The 19,314-nt window shown below is 47.7% G+C and overlaps 1 protein-coding gene across 5 annotated transcripts in view; it reads left to right on the top strand.

Moving 5' to 3' along the window:
• Positions 1–19,314, top strand: part of WDFY4 (WDFY family member 4) — a 313,461-nt gene that overhangs the window by 221,953 nt on the left and 72,194 nt on the right. For 4 of the 5 annotated variants that reach the window (XM_066242595.1, XM_066242598.1, XM_066242597.1 and 1 more), the window contains exons 44-47: positions 1,713–1,861; positions 6,540–6,660; positions 10,381–10,466; positions 11,912–11,974. In XM_066242595.1, coding sequence (XP_066098692.1) covers positions 1,713–1,861; positions 6,540–6,660; positions 10,381–10,466; positions 11,912–11,974 — 419 coding nt within the window. The remainder of the gene's footprint in view (positions 1–1,712; positions 1,862–6,539; positions 6,661–10,380; positions 10,467–11,911; positions 11,975–19,314) is intronic. The other variant, XR_010727052.1, reaches the window with a different exon arrangement.

The raw sequence follows: 19,314 nt of genomic DNA on the forward strand, positions 1-19,314 counted from the left end.
GTAATTGTTTATTCGTTGCCATGGTTGTCTGCTATCCAGTTTTTCCCACAGGACTTTAAGTTCCATGAGAGTAGGGCTCTGGCTTCTCTTGCTCCTTCCTCCATCCCAAAAGTTTGGCACAGGGCCTGGCATGTAGCAGGTGCTAAGTCCATGACTGTTGCATGGACAAAATTCTGGATGGACAGATGAAACTATAAATAAGTCCATGGTGGAAGTGGCTGTGACAGTGGTTAAAGGGCCAGCTCCAGCAGATGTGGCACAGGTCAGGTGAGCCAGCTGCCTGCAGCAGCCTCAGGTGACAAGAACTAAGGCCCTTGGCTCGCTCTCAATTAGGAAAAACTATTCAGTAATGACTTGTCATGTACCGTAGTGGTTCATGCTCCTTGGAACAAGCCCTTGGAAGCTCGGTCCTCACTCTGACTAACCCTGTCTGATGTAGAATTTGGACTATTCACTTGGGTCTGCTTTCTGGTTCTCACCGCTGTGCCCTCATCCTTGCTCCCAAAGATGAGCTGGGAACCTAGCTTCAGCCTTGATGAGATTCTTATCTCTGGGGCATTTTTCTTAAAAAAATTTTCTGAATTAGAGTAGTGAAACTTCCCTTGCCCAACTGTAAAAATTATCCTGGTGAATGGGTAAAAGGTCCTATGGTGTGTAGTCAAAACCAATTTCAGTTCCTCTTTTGTGTAACTGGAATTAGCACAGAATTACCCTGAGAAAATGTTGGCCTGGCCTTATTCTTGGTCCATTTGGGTTCTTGTCATCTAGAATTTATTTATTCCCTCACTTATTTCTTCAGAAATTTATGCCATGTGAGGACTCACTAAGCCTAGATAACACCGAGATATTGTCCCAGGTCAGGCCCCCCAGAGGGCCAGCTAGGAGCCAGGAAGCTTCCTGGGGTGAGGTTCCCAGACAGGCGGAGGGAGGAGCAGTGCTCTGGGGAGGCTCAGTGGGGCCTCGCTGGTTCCCTGGAGCTGGAGGTTTGGGGTGGGTCTTCAGAGTCTTCGGAGTCGGCTTCGTGAATCAAAGGGTCTGGCCCTCTCTACTGTGACTGAGCAGCGGCCGGGGACAGGTTGTCTCTGAGAAGGGGATGTGATCTCCAGCTGGCTGCTGTTTCTAGCTGTGGCAGTTCTGCAAAGCTGCCCACGTTCCCAGCTGCCGGGAAACAGGCACGCAAGTCTGAAAGGTGGGAGCACATGTCTCGTCTGCACACACCTTGGAGTAGCTTTGGCCTTGTAGACAGCAGTGCCAGTCTTGCACCTGTGGTTGTAGGCCGATCCGTTTCTAGTCCTGAAAGGCTCATTCACCTTTCAGCCAGTCCTTTGCCTCTCTAACTGAGAAATGCTTTGTGCGTAAAAAATGTTTCTCACTGTTAACCACAGAATGTTTAGCATGGCTATGGAGGGGCTTAACCTGAAAGGAAGAATGACAATGTGCTCCATACATCAATGAACTCATTTATCTATGTGCCTGCTGTGTGTGGGTGTGGCCTTGGGTAGATTTAGTAACTGAACAGGGTGTTGGGTACACAGTGCCACCTAAACCGTGAAGAACAGCACAGCCCTGCGGCAGTGGCTGTTATTCTTACTGGGTGCTACTCTCACTGTCAAGTGCCCAAGGGGTGACTGTCACTGCCCTCCTGTCCTCCATAAAAATGGTAGATATGCTTCACTTGCCCATGGCCTGACTCTGGTGTTCTCTCTCTGCAGGTGACACAGAAGTACTCCCTGGTGATTGTGCAGGGCCACCTGGTCTCCGAGGGGCTCCTGCTCTTTGGCCAGCAGCATTTCTACATCTGTGAGAACTTCACGCTCTCTCCTGTGGGTGACATCTACTGCACCCGCCATTGCTTATCCAAGTGAGTTCCCACTTCCCCCAGCAGATTCTTCCCCTCCCACCTTGTTCTTGCATGAGAAACTGAACCATGAGATAAGACAGAGAACTTTAAGGCATAGGCATCCTTGACTATGGTTCCCCAAAGCTAAAATCTGAAGTGGATGCCAGTGTGGCAGCCCCCATGCCTCCCCTGATGTGGACTGTACAATAGGACCAAGAAGGTTTCTCCTTAGATTACTTGGTGATAGAGTCCAGTCTCATCAGCTCACTTACTCAACAGCTAGTTGATTGGTCTATCTTATGTAAGACATCAGTCATTGCTCCTTCATGCCCAGCAGGTGCAATCAGCAGCATAGCAGCTGCCTTGGAAAGTGTTTGGAGCCCACTGACATCATAGGACAAAATGCCCTGGGAGATTCTCTGGGGTTCATTTGGATAGATGCTACGAGGTTGCTGTGATGAGGAAGGGCTACTTGAGGAAGCAGGCTGAGATCTGGGTTGAAGGATGTGTGAGATTTGGGTAGAAATGTGAAGTCATTTTATACCAATAATACCAGAAGTCTTGGGCAGGAAGTTCTGAGGTTCTTTTTTTTTTTTTTTTTTAAGAATCAAGTGTATTTGGTCTATTTCAGTTCAGTCAAGCCTTTTTTGATAAATTTTCTGTTGCTTGCAGATTACAGCTATTCAAAATCAAATGGACCATGTTTGTGCTTTTGCTAGATGTTCAGTTGTCAAGGTATATGTTTTCAGTTGATCATCGCTTTGGAAAAAAAAATTTGGATGAAGATTTCTTCATCTAGAGATAAGCCTGGACTTTTCTGTTTAACCAAGGCTCAAACAATGACAAACAAACAGAACAACAACAGAAAAACCTCTAAGCCCATGAGTCTCAAATTAACGTTCATCAAATCACCTGGAGGGCTTGTTCAACCACACTTTTGGGACCTACTTCTACCCCAGTTTCTAATTTGGCAGATTTGAGGCAGGGACTGAGATATTAACAAGTTCTCTGCAGGTGCCAACACTGCTGGCCACACTTTGAGAACCACTCTTCTAAACTTTTGACAAAAGAGTCAGAGACTTACCTGCGATCACTAAGAATTTTAATTTCCAACTGCTGTATCGTTTCCAGCCTGTGTCAGGAGGCAGGGGTTTAAGGAGTGTCAAAAAATAGTTGTCAGTCCCAACCTCCTTTGATTTAGATTTGCTTTAAGATACTTGGCATTTCTCTCTCTACTAATTTTCATCTTTTATTCATACCAAACGTTTACTGATTGCTGGGAGTCCTCCATGTACTCTAAGGCAGGAGAAGCATAATTAATACTTGGCACACACACCCATCCTATTGCTCATGCTTTATTAATATGGATCAATACAGACAATGGGTCTGCAGACTTGCCATTCTGAGAGCTGATGAAAGCTTTCTCCTGTACCTAAAGTCACGGTGTACCCATGTAATGACTTGCACAGTCCATCTCCTCACTCTTCACCTCTGGTTTAAATCCAGCAAATGTCAGATAAAGCACTATTGATTAGAAAAAAATCGTGTGTGTGTGTGTGTGTGTGTGTGTGTGTGGTGCATCTAATAATGATCTAATTGACGATATCTGCACTTTTAATAGAAGTCTGGTGGTCAGGCTGTATGTGCTCACTTGATTGGGAATGGCAAGGGAGGCTTTCCATGTCTGGAAGCGTGCTTTTCCCAGCTGCAGGAGGAAGCAGTGTGAGAACAGATTGCAGCCCAGGGATATCACTTGGGGATTGCACAAGTAATTTCAGTCACTGAACCCCAAATCAGTCTTTGTCAACCAGACAGTGCCCTCTCCCTGAGGTCTTGTCTGGGGCCCTGAGAAACTGCTGGCACTCCCATGGATGCCGTTCTCAGAGACAGGCTATTAGATCAGGCCTGATCAATGGGAATTAAGTCTTCTGTGGACTGTGGAGATGAAGGAAGACACATAAATAAGTCAGTTAAAAATAAAGTGAAGTCAACCCTGAAGTGTTTCTCTGGAAGACCACCATCAGATTGAGTGCAGCTGGGCATTAGACCTTGAAGGAGGCTCTCTGATGTACCATAAAAACACCCAAAATAAAGCTCAGGAATGCCACACATCCTCCAGTGGAGACCGACTTTGCACACTGGAGCGTTCCTGAGAAACTCAGGACCTTTCCAGGAGCTTTCATTTTGCTTTTACATGGTCGCTCTTGACTGAATAGGGTGATGGCACTAGGTTGGCAGGGCTGCTGTGACAGTGTGCCGAAAACCATGTGGCTTCAAAAAGCAGGTATTTATTGTCTCACAGTCCTGGAGGCCATAAATCTGGTATCAGCGAGGCTGCTCCAGGGGAGGACCCTCCTTGCCTTGTCTAGCTGCTGCTGTCCCCTGGCAATTCATGCTGTCTGCTTGCTTGTAGGTACAGTGACGCGGCCACCTTCTCTCCGTGTGTCTTCGCGGGATCATCCCTCTAGGCAGACCTCTCTGTGCCCAAGTTTCCCCTTTCTGTAAGAGGCCCAGGGTCTATCTCACTGACTTCATTTTAATTGTATTACCTCCGGTAGTCACCTATTTCTAAATAAAGTCTCATTCTGAGGTACTGGGAGTTAGGACTTCAACATAGCTCTTTGGGGTGAAACAATTCAACCCATAACAGTAGCAGTCAAGTTCAAAAGCTATAGCATTTAATTCATTTGGTAGAAATCCAAACCATCCAATTAGCTCTTTGTAACAGGGTACTTTCAATCAGATAATTCTTCCTTATAACTCAGCATTTTAAAGCACCATTTCTCTATTTAGTTCATTTGACACTCATTGAAGATCTGTCTTGTACCAGGCATTGTGGTAGACTCCATTGATACAAAGAGGTGGGTCAGATGTGGTCTGATTCTGGTCAATTTTATCATCGAGATAGAAATTCCGACAATAATTGAATATTCAATTATACTAATAATTAGACAATGGAGTTGTCATTGTCATTCTCACCTATGCCTTGACCTGTGATGCTGTTTGACCTGAGCCAAGGATAGGAACTAGAATTATCTCCATGACCTCATTAGAAGTCAGAGAAGTTTAGGGGAAGCTGACCTAACCCCAGGGCAAGGCATTAATAATGAAAGGGCCTCCGCCAGCAGTAGGTTTGAAGGAAAGCATTCAGACCCAAAGCCATGTTTGCATGTGATTAGTTCCACAGCAACATGGCTCAGAGTAGGAGGTCTGGGAGGGTTGTTCTAAGAAGGGGCAGGCAGTGCTACAAAGGGCTGGAATCTACATTTGTGAGGGCTGACTGTGCAGGGGGCTACACAGCAGGTGTAGGCTGTGTCCCCTGTGGGTCACCTTCCATCAGTGACCACTGAGCAGAGTAATGAGTCCAAGCTCTTAGCACTACAGATGTTGGGCCACCACCCTGGCCACAGATTGAAGAAGTCTTGCTGGCCTGAGTGAGACCCTGAGCTCTTTCTCAGTTACTCCTGGAAGCACAGCACAGAGGCCTCCTGCACGGCCCCCTGGAGGCGGCCAGGGAGGCCTGCCATAGGAGCTGGCTGAGGAAGAGGGGAACAGGATCGCACCCACTCCTGCCACCTCACATTGCGGTGTGATTCTTTCGGCTCTTGGCTCTTTGAGTCTGCCATGGGCATACATGCTTCTCGAGGTGCTAGAGAGGACCCTTCATTCTTGGGTCCTGAAAGGACATTTTATCAGAGCTTCAGTGGTCAAGTACACAGTCTAGAACGACCACATCACTCAGGTGTTCAGAAAGGTAACTGTCCATAGCTGAAAGCACCTTTACTTTTTCCTGGTGGGAAGAACTCCATGTGCTCACTGAGAAGCACCTCAGTGACTTCCATGCAGAAGTTGTTTTCTTTCGGATAAATACTTCTCAAATGCATTATTCTCCGTTTCCGCACTCTTCCTTTCTTCCCAAAGGGAGTCATTCGGATCTCTGGGGGCAGCTCTGGCCTGGCCTGCATGGCCGTGTCACTGGCCCCCGGTGCTCGGCACGCGTGCAGCAGTGCCTGTGCCCCCAGCCCTGCTGCACACCCCTCGGGGGGCAGCTCTGGCCTGGCCTGCGTGGCCGTGCCCCCAGCCCTGCTGCACACCCCTCTGGGGGCAGCTCTGGCCTGGCCTGCGTGGCCGTGCCCCCAGCCCTGCTGCACACCCCTCGGGGGGCAGCTCTGGCCTGGCCTGCGTGGCCGTGCCCCCAGCCCTGCTGCACACCCCTCTGGGGGTTGGGTATTCTCTGCCACTTTCTCCCACACTATACTAGGTGCCACACCAACGCTGTGGGTGACCCCTCGCCAAGGCCCCGCGCTGCCTGAGCTCATATTGAACACAGGCTTTCTTATGAAGTCAAGTTATCTTTCTGCCCTATTTTCAGAGCCTGGAGTTTCTCCAAATGTGACAAGAGTCTCTCCTTCCCTCTCCCCCCACACCCTCAATCCGTTTTGACTTCTTGTTTGCACACTCCTCCCCAAGTGCTACTGTCCGTCCTGGAGGCTGTCCCCTCGCCTGCTGAGGCTGAGCCTACTCCTCAGGGCAGGGCCAGTGAGAACAGGTGCTCAGAATTTATCAGGTCAGTGGGTGTTGGCATGCTGGTTGGCAGTGACCTCCCAGTGTGGCCCAGAAACTCAGGAAGGGCCGTGGGACAGGAAGGAAGACAAGCCCACCAGATACCTGCTCACTGCTTGTCATATTTTATTTTCAGCATCAGTGATCCATTCATCTTCAACCTGTGCAGCAAAGACAGGTCCTCTGACCATTACTCATGCCAGCGCCACGGCTATGGTGACCTTAAGGAACTCCGGCAGGCACGCTTTCTCCTGCAGGTATGCCCCAGGGAGGCGGCTAGTAGAGGACCATCTCTTCATGAGATAGGTGGTCCAGGTGCCATCAGTACCCCATCTGAATGTGAGGGACACACCTCTGTATCCCCATTACATAGCCCAGTGCCCTCTGGGACATACCTGTGAATTCTCCTGATTTATGGGAGTCTGGTCTCCCGGATCAGAGTTCTCACTCCTCTTTCTCCCCAGTTCCTGCCGTTTGGCTGTTGGGACCTTCTCTCTGTGTGTCACTTAGGGTGCAGCCTCTTTGCTTTATTTCCCCTTGACTTGCCCCAGAGCTCCCTTGGGTATTCAGGAATCCAAGACAAGCTCTACTGCCTCCAGCCCAAGATGCTGAGTTGAGTGCCAATCTGCCCAATTTGGATGCAGGGACCCCTCAGCTGGCTGTTGGTCCTCCCATCCACCTTCCCTACAGTCTCACCTATCTCCAAGTTTTTGGTAATTTCCTGGACCAACTAGTTTAAAGACCTACTGATTGTGCCCTGAAGCTAGGATCCCCAAACCTCGTCCAGGCCCTCTGAGGGCTCAGCCAGATTCTGAGCGAGCAGATTTCTTGCAGAGGCAGACTTCTGCTCAGTTGGTTACAACCTCATGTCTCTGCTCCTGCTGCAGGTAAAAATTCTTTGGTTTAGGAGGCTTCAAAGCAGCATCTCAGTGGCAAAAGAAGGAAGAACTTGGGGCCCCAGTGGTTTGAAACACATCTGGCCTTGACCCACCAACCTCTGCAGTAACAAAGCTGTATTTACTCATGCCTTGGGGCGGGGAGTGTCTCCCAGGCAGAGGGCAGAGGGAGCCTAGGAGCCACCCTTGTAGGGAGGGGCCAATCCCTTCTCTACCCTCTTTGCAGGGTGTCTGTTCTACAAAGGCCAACAGGGAGCAGTGCTTTGCCCAAAAGAAGGAAAAGGGTGCCTTCATTTGTAAATTTCTTTGGGTATATAGTTTAGTCTGTGACCCTCCTGAAACTGTAGTTCAGGGAGGGCTTTCTGGAGGGCTCATTTTAAAAAGTATCTGGAAGGATCAGCTGTCCTGCTGACAAGGGTCCAGGGTGCTGCTGGTATCTGACTGCTTTTGGTCTCTTCCTTGCTACCCTGCTGCTTTTGCCCACAAATGGGTGATTCTCATCTTGCCTGTCCTTACTGTGCTTCTTTGCAAGGAGACAGGTTAGAAGAAGGTGAATTGAAATGGCCTGCCCTGCAGGGTCCAGTCGATGTGGCCAGCATGGGCCTAGCCCTGACCATGGCTCTGCCACTTCAGCACAGCTGGGCACTTCTCTGAGCTCCTGTTTCCCGCTGGTGAACAGGGGGCCACATCTTGTCTTTTCTACCATTATGTATATATAGCATGTAGTACATTTTTGGGGCACATACTAAGTGTTAAAAATTATTTTTTAATGATTATATATCTACCTTACAGGTAATTATAGTGGCAAGTAGGTATCAGTAAGTGAGTTTCTTTCTCCCTAGGTAAACAGGTAAACTATAAGTGTTTCCAGAGGTCGGCTAGCCTGAGAGAGGTGGACGCCGGAGTTGAGAGGGCGCGAGCGCACACAGCCAGGCAGGGCAGAGAGTAACGTGGACAAGGCCACCTTTGTCCAGCCCTGGAATCTCCCAGGAGCAAGTTGCTCTCTCTCAAGGTTACTGGCAAGCCATAGCCCCCATAGAGTCCATATTCATCATCTATTTGAACATTACTTATATTTCTATTTATAGAAAAAAAAATCCAAGGCTCTCCTGTGTACTTGTAGAGGACAGGGAGTTTGCATCATCATTACAAATACTTTCCCTCCACTCAGGAGCCAAATGACCTGGACTTTGAGAACTTAGTTCCAGCCAGGCAGAAGCAGGCCCTGGCTCTGCTGCTGGGTATAGCATCCTATCTCTGAGTCTGACCCCACCCCCCATCTGTCCCTCCATGCCTCAGTCTCACCTGCCTGTCCCTCCTTCCAGCCCGGAACTCACCCCCGACCCCATCTCACCCATGTGTGGACTCACACTGTCACTCTCCCAAATCTGTTCTTTACCTAGTGTGGGTTAGAGAGGTGGGAGGGGGTGGAAAATGAAGAAGAGAGGAAATCATGTAGAGTTCACTGGGGCATTCACAGAATGCCCTCGAAACAACATCGCTGTGTCAATGCAGCCAGTGGTGGGATTCAAATAATTTAACAACCAGTTCTCTGCCCTAATGACTATTTTAAGTATTAAAAAAGCAATATACCAAAAGATAGTTTATTATTTCATGCATATAATTCTTAAATAAGAACAATAAAAGAGGTACACAAAACCAGATTATACGAGTTTTAAAATATTAAAGAAAAATATTAAATAATACCTGACAAAAAACAATAAGACTGTTAAGATATTTCCATAGTGTTTCTTGATTGGCATCCTCACTTGCAATTTTTTTCACATATGGCTGAAATGAACCTTACTACAGGTGCTTAGAATACATTGTTGTGCAGATGAACATCAAAAAAGAGTAAGGAATGTAAAGTTGTGATTTCCACATTGGGCTTCTGCCCAGGCGCCCACCTTAGAAAGAATCCTGATTACAAATGCCATTTTAACAACTGGTTTGCCAAACTCAAGAAATAATTAGGTATTGGTTCTGCTGAACCTGTGTGAACCGACTGAATTTCACCACTGTGTGCAGCCACATCCAAACAGATCAGCAAAGTGAGCCTGGCAAATCATCCATGCTTTCAGTCTGTAGGTAGGCATGGAATGCCGCCCTGAGCAGAAGGTGCACCCATTCGACTGGCTCCCGTGGTCAGAGGCGGATTTAAGGTTGGTTGAGGCCCTGGGTGCAGAAGAAAATATTGGGCCCCTTACATTAGAAAAAAGTGTAAAGTTGGGTTTTTTGGGGCCCTTCAGAAGTCGGGGCCCAGCGTGCGCACCCAGTGTGCCTGCCATTAAATCTGCCTCTGTCCCTAGTGTTTCTGTTAAGATGACCCTTTGGCTTGGGAAACCAAACCTTCCACCTGGAGGTGTGAGTATTCAAAGGTCTCAATGGACACTTTTGCCCTTTGTCTGCTCCTTGCTTGTCCTAAGAATGGGGTTCTTACTTCCTGCTTAGCCAAAGGGATTCTGAGGTCCCCTTCCTTCCTACCCATTCTGCAAAGACTCTGGTCATTTCTGCCACCAAAGTCTTTATCTCCAACTGTGGGAGTTTGGAAGAACTCACCCAAAAGGGTTGCCTGTGTTATCCTAAGTAAAGAGGTAAACTGAGGCAAGTTTGAACACCAGAAATTGAGTTTATGGAGGACTAGCAGAGAAATTACACCATGGGAAGCATGCTGTGTTAAGTAAGCTGCGGTGAGTCCACTGGGGGTGTGAGGTGGCTGTCATGGGCAAGAAGCACAAGAAAGGGAAGCCCAGCCAGAGTCCAGCAGTCCGTTCATCGGCTTGATGAGGTGTGTGTGTGGAAGGGTGGGTTTTGGCGAATGTTTATTGGTAAGGAGAAGAGTCTTGCTTTTCTGGAAATGAGGCATTTAGGAAAATCAGTCTCTCAGGTCTTCAGTTCTGTTCTTCCGAGGGCACGTGTGTGAAAGTGTCCAGTTTGTACACTCTGGTCCCATCTTAGATAAAATCCTTTCACATCGGACACAGAGACCCAAATAAACTGCTGCCTGTGGCTCTGTGGCCTGGGGGGGGGTGCCTCCGTCCCAGGAAACTTTGGGATCAGTGAAAGCGTTTCTCTTTATAGGACATTGCCTTGGAGGTCTTTTTCCAGAGTGGATATTCCAAGTTTTTTGTCTTCCACAACAGTGACCGGAGTAAGGCCTACAAAAGGTAAGGGCTTAAAAATCCTCCTCTGGGGAGACTGACCAAGATCTCAGAGCCCAGGAACAGGGACGGCTCAGCTTCATTCTCAGAGTTGTTCTCAACCCACAGTGAGGGGGATTTAGGTTAGGCACAAGGAAGAACTTACCAACCCACAGGGCTGTTGAATTTATGGAACAAAGTATAGAGAAAACTATAGATTCACTTTTACTCAGTCCTGGGAAACAGGCTCCTTGTCATGAGCTGAGGTAATTAAGGACAGTCATGAGGAAAGCAAGAGGAAATTGTGCAGATGCACACATTTCAGAAACTGACCGTTTCATGGGCCTTGCAGAATTTTCCAAGTCTTTTTTTTTCTGCTTCCTCTTCCTTGTTGATCTCAGTTGCCAATGTCAGCTGTTCTAACTCTGTTTCCTGGAAAGACTTCCACAGATTTTCCACTTCTGCATGAATATCTTTTTTTTTCTTCTTAAAGAAGTAAGCCTGCTGTTTTAGTTTAACTTTTCTCCAGAGAGATGAATCCATCTAAGAAATTTAAGCTAAGACAAATATAATGTGAATATTCATTTATTTTATTACTATTAGAGTTATAGGTAAATAGAGATCTACAGAGACTCTTAGGAGGGGCAGGAGGGAGGCAGATTCCGAGCCCTAAAAAGACCACATGGAAGTTGGAATAACAGGGGTGGTGACGTTTGGCTCCACATTAGGCTGGAAGCCGTGAGGTGGAAGCTGACACCCCTGACCTGAGTGTCCCAGGCCACTGTGTGCTCTGAGTTTCCAGCTGTGCCTTCCTGTTGGCCTTGGCTAGCCACTGGCACCAGGACCAGCTGCTGTGTCCACAGGGCAGGGTCAGAGTGGGGAAAACCACTCCTGCGGAAGGGCTGTTTGTGCCAGCTCTGGGTGTGTCTGCATTAGCTCTGAGCCCCTTGGAGTTTCTCCCAAGGACTGCAGTTGTGTAAACTAAAGAAGTAGACATGTAGTACTGAACCTCATGTTCATTTCCCCTTGCGATTCTGAACATTAAAAGTTCTCACGGTTCATCTAGCAGTTACGCATCCATAGCTCAGGCAGTGACTGCTGTCCAACTGCCAACCACCCTACTCAAAGAGCCTTAAATTAAGATAACATTGGTCCCCAGAGTACAGTGGTGATTTGTGAAGTTGACAATGGCAATATCGAGTACCTGGCCCAGAGGAGGTATCTAAAATACACACTTTTTATTGTAACTATTGTTGTATTGGTATGATTGTGTTATCAAGGCTAGAGTGTCTCGTGCCTTGATATGAGGAGCTTCAGAGGCACACCCAGGCCTGGTGCTCACAAACTGGGTATAGAACAGGCTGGAGGTCAAGCACCCAGTCTCTGCCTGGCTCTGAAATTCCTGGCAGGGTTTCTGAAAGTGCTGTCTCTTGCCTCTGCTGACAGGATGATCCTTTCCTTTCCTTGTTTAGCTTCTGCTCTCTCCAGCCCAGCTTGAAGGGGAAAGGCGCGATGGAGGAAGCTCTCAATCTAAGGTAACGGCGTGGGAGGAGCCCAGCCTCTCTCTGGGCACGGTGCTGGCCTGGCTTTGATTTTTATTGCCCGGTCCTGCTGTAAAGTCATCATGCAAGAAGCACGCCCATCTGCCTTCCCCTGGATTTTCCTCTCATACCCTTTCCCCTCCCCCTACTCCTGCAGCTCCTCCTTTCAGCTCAACCTCTGCACACAGCCTGGATTGCCCACGAGCTCTGTGGCTTTTTCAGACTGAAATGGTAGAAACTGCCCTCTACCTAGGGTGAGTGGAGGCAGGTTGCCAAAGAGGTGCCAACACAGATCCAGCTGTGATATCAGGCCCTCCACAGGGTGTAAGAGTCCCAGGTCTGTCTGTCCGTCCTCTGCGAGGTTCTCAGTAAGCTAGAAGTTGAATTAATGGATGCTGGTGTGCCGGTCGAACTTAACTGATGAATCTGTGATAGGGATAGTCCTTCCCAGGGACTGAAATGCTTCCGGCCCCTTCCCAAGGGCCCCCTTTACAAGTACCCAGCTTGCCAGGAGGCTGACTGGGAGTCAGTAGGTGCTTTTATTTTGGTCAGAAATGGAAACAGAAGAAGAAGGTGGTGGCTGGTTTTCTCCAGGCGTGTGTGGGGACAATACATGGAGGGATGTCCTCAGGAGTGGTATTCAAAATACCTACACTGACTAGTGGAAGGGAGACCACCCCATCCTTGAACATGATCTATCGGTAGTTGGGTATGTGTGATGTGTGTGGCTTGATGGAACAATAAGCAAGCTACTCGGAATCTTCCCTGTCTCCATCCTCTCCTGAGGAAAGTAGAAAAAAAAACAACTTAAATGAGTGAAATACGATGACTATTAGGTAATAAGCATAAAATACAAAGTAGTTAGAAGTAAGGATTAAAATCTTGGTCAGGTGGTAGAAAGGGAAAGTCTCACCAAGAAGCAATATTTGCATGAAGACTTGAAGAAAGTAGGGAAACAAATTATGCAGGTAACTGAGGAAAGAGGTGTCAGGCCAAGGGCAGAACAAAGCGGGGCAGCCTGTGGGCTTGGCTGGGCCAGAGCGGCGTGCAGCAGGGGTGCCTGGGAGAGCGTGAGAGAGCCCGAGGGACCTATTCATGTGGCCTTGCGGCTCCCGACAGTGGCGTGGCTTTTCCTCTGAACAATGGGGCACGCTGGAGGAGCAGCGTGATTAGCTTCTGTTTAGAAGAGGCCCCTGGCTGCTGTGTGGAGAGCAGAGCGCAGTGAGATAGAGGCAGAGCTGGGAGGCTGGCGAGCAGGCTTGGCCACCATCCAGGTGAGAGATGATGGCTTGGAACCAGGGGGTGACTGCAAAGATTGGGAGAGGTAGACATGTTTTGAAGGTACCGCCAGTGGCATTTGGTATGTGCCTGTGAGCGAAAGGACTTCAGGATAAGACCAAAGACTTACATGTGAGCAATAGGGTAATAAAATGGGGAAGAGCACAGGAAGCACTGCTTCAAGGGGTGGTGATGTCTGGGGTTCAGTTTTGGAATGCTGACTTTGAGATGCCTCCCAGACATCCAGGTAGATATGTCGTGTTGGCCATGGGATAAGTGAATTTGGGAGTTCACGAAGAGGTCTGGGTTAGAGGTAAATTTAGAATAGTATTCAAAAGGTGAGACTGGATACAGCCACCAAGAGAATGAGTGCACATAGACAAGAGGTTTAGGGGCTGTGCCCTGGGGCATGCCAACCTTTAGCAGTTAAGGACATGAGGAGGAGTGGGCAGAGGACCCTGGGGAGTGGCAGCCATGCAGACAGGAGGAGCTGCTGATGGGGAAGGTGTCCTGAAATTCAGGCTGTGTTTCAGGGAGGGAGGGGTCAGCTGCACTGCTGGTTAAATACTGTTAGAAGGCCGAGTTAAATATGAACTGAAGAACAAACATCAAACTTTGCTACATGGGGGTCCCTGATGATCTCAGAGGATCCATCGAAGTGGCTGCTGTTAGGAGCTCCCTGTGGTTAGTGGGAAAGTCCAGGACATAGGAGGCAGTGGTCTAGGAGGCCTGGGTAGCAGGGGGCCACTGGAGGTAGAGTGGCTACTTACCAAGTGGACCAGATATATTTCAATAGTGCAATAATAGTAGAACCCTAATGGTAAATATAAGTCGCATATTAGCCGGGGCAATCTCATGTTCATGTTTCCTAGAAGCCTTCATCTCCATTACTTGGATTTCTCTGCAATGTTTCAGGGCAGGTGGTAGAAAGCCATTCCGAACGAATTGGAACAAAAAAGAAGGTTCATCCTCTCACATGCCTGAAGGCCAGAAAAGTCTGGCTCCAGGTGAGCTAGGTCTTGAGCTCAAAAGGTCCTCAGGACTCTGGCTCTCCATCTCATAGTAAGAGTTCCTCCTGCATCCACTCTATTCTCAGCAGGCTCTCTGAGCATGAATGTCACTCCCCAACAGCCTCAGGCTGATGGTCAGTCACATAGGAATTCTTGCCACACAAGGAATGCTCTGTCTGGTAATTACAGCAAAAATCCCCAAAAGTGATTTGCATGAGCTCAAATTAGGTTAGTGCCCCTTAGAGAACCAATCAATCTAGTGCTTTCAAAGGCCAAGTCAGGCTCATGTGCCCACCCACCTTCTAGGAGTGACATCAGTCCCATCCAACAATATAGACCACACTGAGGGGAGGGTGGTTCCCCAGAGGATCAAAGTTCTGTTATCACGAGAGGGGAGAATGCTGAGTGTCAACAAGAGCAGATGGCGATCTGCTGAAAGCAGAAAGCTCCCTGGAGCCCCAGCCCGACGGGCTGCCTGTCTGTTTTCTCACTCCCTGGAACTTCTCTCTGCTTGCACCAATTTTAACATAAGTTGCTTCACTGAACCTCACATGTCTCTGCAGATCCCCCTCTTATCAATGCATTACGTGTGTCTTATCACCCAGTGCTCACGTAGCTGTCACTGCAGCTGTGAGTGGTCCTGTGTCTACTCCTAGTCTATTGTTCTCAGAGTCTTAAAGGGGATTTACCCCAACCATGCATACCTTTGTTCACACAGAGAAGGATCTACATTCCTGCCCCAGACAGGGAGTAGACAGAGGGGGGGCAAAGGAGCTAACCGGTGGCTATGACCACTAAGTTGGTGGTCTGTACAAAAATGACTGCCAAGTGGAAGAGACAATTCTTGCCCTGGGGATGAGTCATATTACTTCTCACTCATCCGTAGGGATAACCCTCAACACCAACTTGTTTACCACCCACCACCTTGCACCTGTGGGACAGCGGGCACTGTGCTGATTTTCCCTGCACCATGTTGATTTTTTTCCATTATGGCCATCTGAGCCCATTGGAGCAGGATGTTCTGGGGCCACTCTGTGTTTGCCCAGCCTGGCCCCTGCCCAGCTCCAAGCATGGAGACTCCTGCAAAATGTAAAGTTGGCAAGCTGCTGGATCTGTTGGGAATAATGCATAGTGCTCTAAAAAATGCCTACTAAGCTGATGGAGGGGGAGCCCTGACACAGCGAGGAGGCCTGAGCCTGGTGGGTGGTCCTGGGCTCTGGAGCCACACAGGCAGCCCAGCCTTTGGGACCAAACCGGCTTGGGCTCAGAGTAGGTGCTCAGTATTCTGCAGTTCCTTTGCTTACTCCTAGAATTGCTTGGTGTGTGTTTTGTGTATGTTTGAGGAGCGATTGGTTAGAAATAGGTGGTGTCTGTGCTGTCAGCTCTTCGCCTCTCTTCTTCCCAGCCCTTCCCACAGCAGCCATGGTGTGCCTTCAGAATTTTCGGGGTGGGAAGGCAGTGGTGCCTCCCAGCCTTAAAGGGGCTTGGCTGGGCACTTGTGAATTGGGGTTACCAACTGCAATGCCCAATACATACAATTAGTCTGAAAAAATGCCTACCTGTGTTTTGGACTCTAGTGACAATGAGTTGTCAGCACTGAAGAAAGTGCATGGTCCATTCTGAAAGTTTTCAACTGGCCCGAGATGCTGGGCCTGTTCGGTGGGTACTCCTGTCTCCAGCCCCCGCTCTTGGTGTCTGATTCAGCCCCTCTGGGGACTTCCCCACAGGAAACCAGAGCTTTTGAGTACCATAGTTTTTCTGAGAATTCCAGTAACAATGGCTGCCCTCTGACTGAATTCTATAGAGTTTCTGTGTGCCTGGATCCCAAGCAGAAAATACTTGTAACATCTGGATGAACCCAGGACCTGTAATCTGCCTGTGTCTCCCCACGGTACAAGACTAAGCCATTTTGATAGCATCATGGCAGCAGTTAGACATCTGGGGGGTCCTGAGCTCTGCAAGCCTACAGGCACTTCCAATATAAACCCAGCTAGAACCCTTAGTTAGGTGTCTGATAGCCAGACAACTTCTCTGTGTTAGACACAGCAGGCTCTGCTGAAATGGGAGGGGACCAGTCACAAACATAGAAAGAATAGCTGAAGCTATAAGGGAAAGACAGCTGGTTTGGAATGTTCATATGAATAGACACATATCCTTACACTTACAGTTACCTGAGCCCTTCCACACAGGCCAGAAACAGCTTTGAAATTAAATATAAGGTGCAATGATCCTTTAAAAATTACCTCTCAACTCCTTTAAAGGAGAAAAAAGAAAATGTGGTCAGGTTTCTGGAGTCATCCAGTTATTCTAATTGTCCTGAAACTATAAAAATAAAACCTCTGTACTAGGTTACATCATTTTCCAATGACACATAACAAGGGTGATTTTCAACTCTCCCCACCCCAGAATACACGTTCTCTTGGCACGGAATATCAGGTTTGCCCTCATCTTAAAGGGTTATGGTCACCAAAGAAGTCAATTTCGTTTTCTAAAAATTTGGAAAAAAAAAAAAGCATGCAGAATATAACTTTCCATTTTGTGTCTCTGAAGAAGAAGGACCCTAGCATTCGGACTGACTTCTGTCCAGACATGGCTTTGTGAGGCTAGCTTGGTCTGGCTCAGTTATACTGCTTCCCAGTGATCTCAGTCCATACTGAGCTCAGAGTTGAGAAAACTAGGAGAGCTCTGAGTTTAGGATGCTTTCTGACTCTCTCTCTCTCTCTCTCTCAAGATCTTTTTTTCTTTTCTTCTTCTTTTTTTTTGTTTTTTTTTTTTTGTTTGTTTGTTTGTTTTATCAGGTGAGAGGAAGGAATGCAGAGAGATAGAATCCTGCATGTGCCCTGATCGGGATCCACCTGGCAAGCCCCCTATGGGGTGATGCTCTGCTTTTCTGGGCCACTGCTCTGTTGCTTGGCAACCAAGCCATTTAGTGCCTGAGATGAGGTCATGGAGCCATCCTCAGTGCCCGAGGCCGACTTACTCATTAGAGTCATGGCTGCAGGAGGGGAGAGAGACAGAAGGAGAGATACAGAGAGAGAAGGGGAGGAGCAGGGTGGAGAAGCAGATGGTTGCTTCTCCTGTGTGCCCTGACCAGAAATTGAAACCTGGACTTCCACATGCTGGGCCAATGCTCTACTGCTGAGCTGACTGGCCAGGGTCAGATATTTTCTTAATTCCTGTCCTTCACTAATTTTTTTTTTTGTATTTTTCTGAAGTTGGAAATGGGGAGGCAGTCAGACAGACTCCCGCATGCGCCTGACCGGGATCCACCCGGCATGCCCACCAGGGGGCGATGCTCTGCCCATCTGGGGTGTTGCTCTGTTGTGACCAGAGCCACTCTAGCGCCTGAGTCAGAGGCCACAGAGCCATCCCCAGTGCCTGGGGCCAACTTTGCTCCAATGGAGCCTTGGCTGCAGGAGGGGAAGAGAGAGACAGAGAAGAAGGAGAGGAGGAGGAGTGGAGAAGCAAATGGGCGCTTCTCCTGTGTGCCCTGGCTGGGAATCAAACCCGGGACTCCTGCACACCAGGCCGATGCTCTACCACTGAGCCAACTGGCCAGGGCCCTTCACTAATTTTTTTTTAATAAATAAGAAGGCAACACTAATTCTAAGGAAAAGGTGTCTCAAGGAGGAGAGACGGAAATAGGCAGTATTCAAATAACTAGCCACCACTCTGTTGGTGATCCTGTGTCCCTGCATGAATTCTGTACTTCTCAGGTCATAGAGGAAGTAGCTTAAATAGCAGGAAGGCTATGTTAAGGACATGTTCAAAGCCCACTGTACTATGGTAGTGGCTCCCAGCATATCATCTTATCATGCACATCATAGGCACAACTACTCCATTCATCTTCAGAAGAACTTCTAATCGATTCTAATGTTAAACAAAGGGAAGTGTAAAGGAAGATACTCAGTGCTGGCAAGGAGACAGTGAAACGGGATCTTTAAAATATTCCTGGTAGATATATGAATGTATATAAACTTTTTTATAAGCTAGTTGATAGCATGAGTCAAACATTATTTTAAAATACACACACTTTAACACAATATTTGCAATAATGGAACTATAAGGAAATCGTGCAACATACTTTGAAAATCTTAATCATACAGGCTTCCACCACAAAACTGTTTCTATTAGTGAAAAACAGGATAATGTATAGTTATGTATATGTACGTTAAACTATCCTGAAGAAGTTTTAAGTTATGGTTCTTAAGACCATGTAACAACACAGGTTTTAAAACAAGACAAAAGTTATGTGAATGCTGCAATTTTAACTAAGTAAAAAAATATACACAGAAAAATAACGAAAAAGAAATCTGTCAACATTATAGCTGACTTGCCCTGTACAATGCTGGATACTTTAGAGCTGTTACAATTAAAATTTCAGGTGTGGTTTTGTTACTTTTGTAATGGAAGACATTTAGTCAAGAGAAAACTGAAAGGGGGATTTTTCATCTGTATGTTAGGCATTTGATGGGGTTGTTACAGCTCAGCGTCACAAAGGAAAGTAAGCAGTGATGGGTAAAGAGGTGAAGTGTGCCGTGCGCTGTGGTGTACAGTGGGGAAGAAGAAGCAAGCCAGTCCCACTAGCCGTGGGTGTCTCAGGCCTTCCCGCTGACAACCACGGAACTGGCTGCCAACACAGAAACGTCCTGATTGAAGAAAAAATTCCTAAGATATTGTTCTTGATCCTTTTCTTTTAGGTAGAATGAAGGTATGAGTGAGGGGTACAGAGAGAGTTCTCTGCTATTTTGAGGATTGACTCCACCACTGTCACTTCTGCCAAAAGATCTAGTATAAATAGGGACACTGTCTAAAGTAGTATTTCAGCTTGGAGAGGCACCAAGCTCCAGTTCTTAGAACTGGCTTTCTTGTGAGTGCTTATTCTCTATGGTATCTGCTTTAGAACTGGCTTCTAGTGAGTGCTTATTCTCTATGGTATCTGCTTTAGATGTGCGGTGACCCTTGGAATTGGAACCCTACCATCCCCACTTTGCCGAGGAGAGAACCAAAACCAAGTTAAGATGCCCAGGAAATGAAAAGATAAAA

Source organism: Saccopteryx bilineata, chromosome 9 (assembly GCF_036850765.1).
Source record: "Saccopteryx bilineata isolate mSacBil1 chromosome 9, mSacBil1_pri_phased_curated, whole genome shotgun sequence".
Taxonomy (NCBI): domain Eukaryota; kingdom Metazoa; phylum Chordata; class Mammalia; order Chiroptera; family Emballonuridae; genus Saccopteryx; species Saccopteryx bilineata.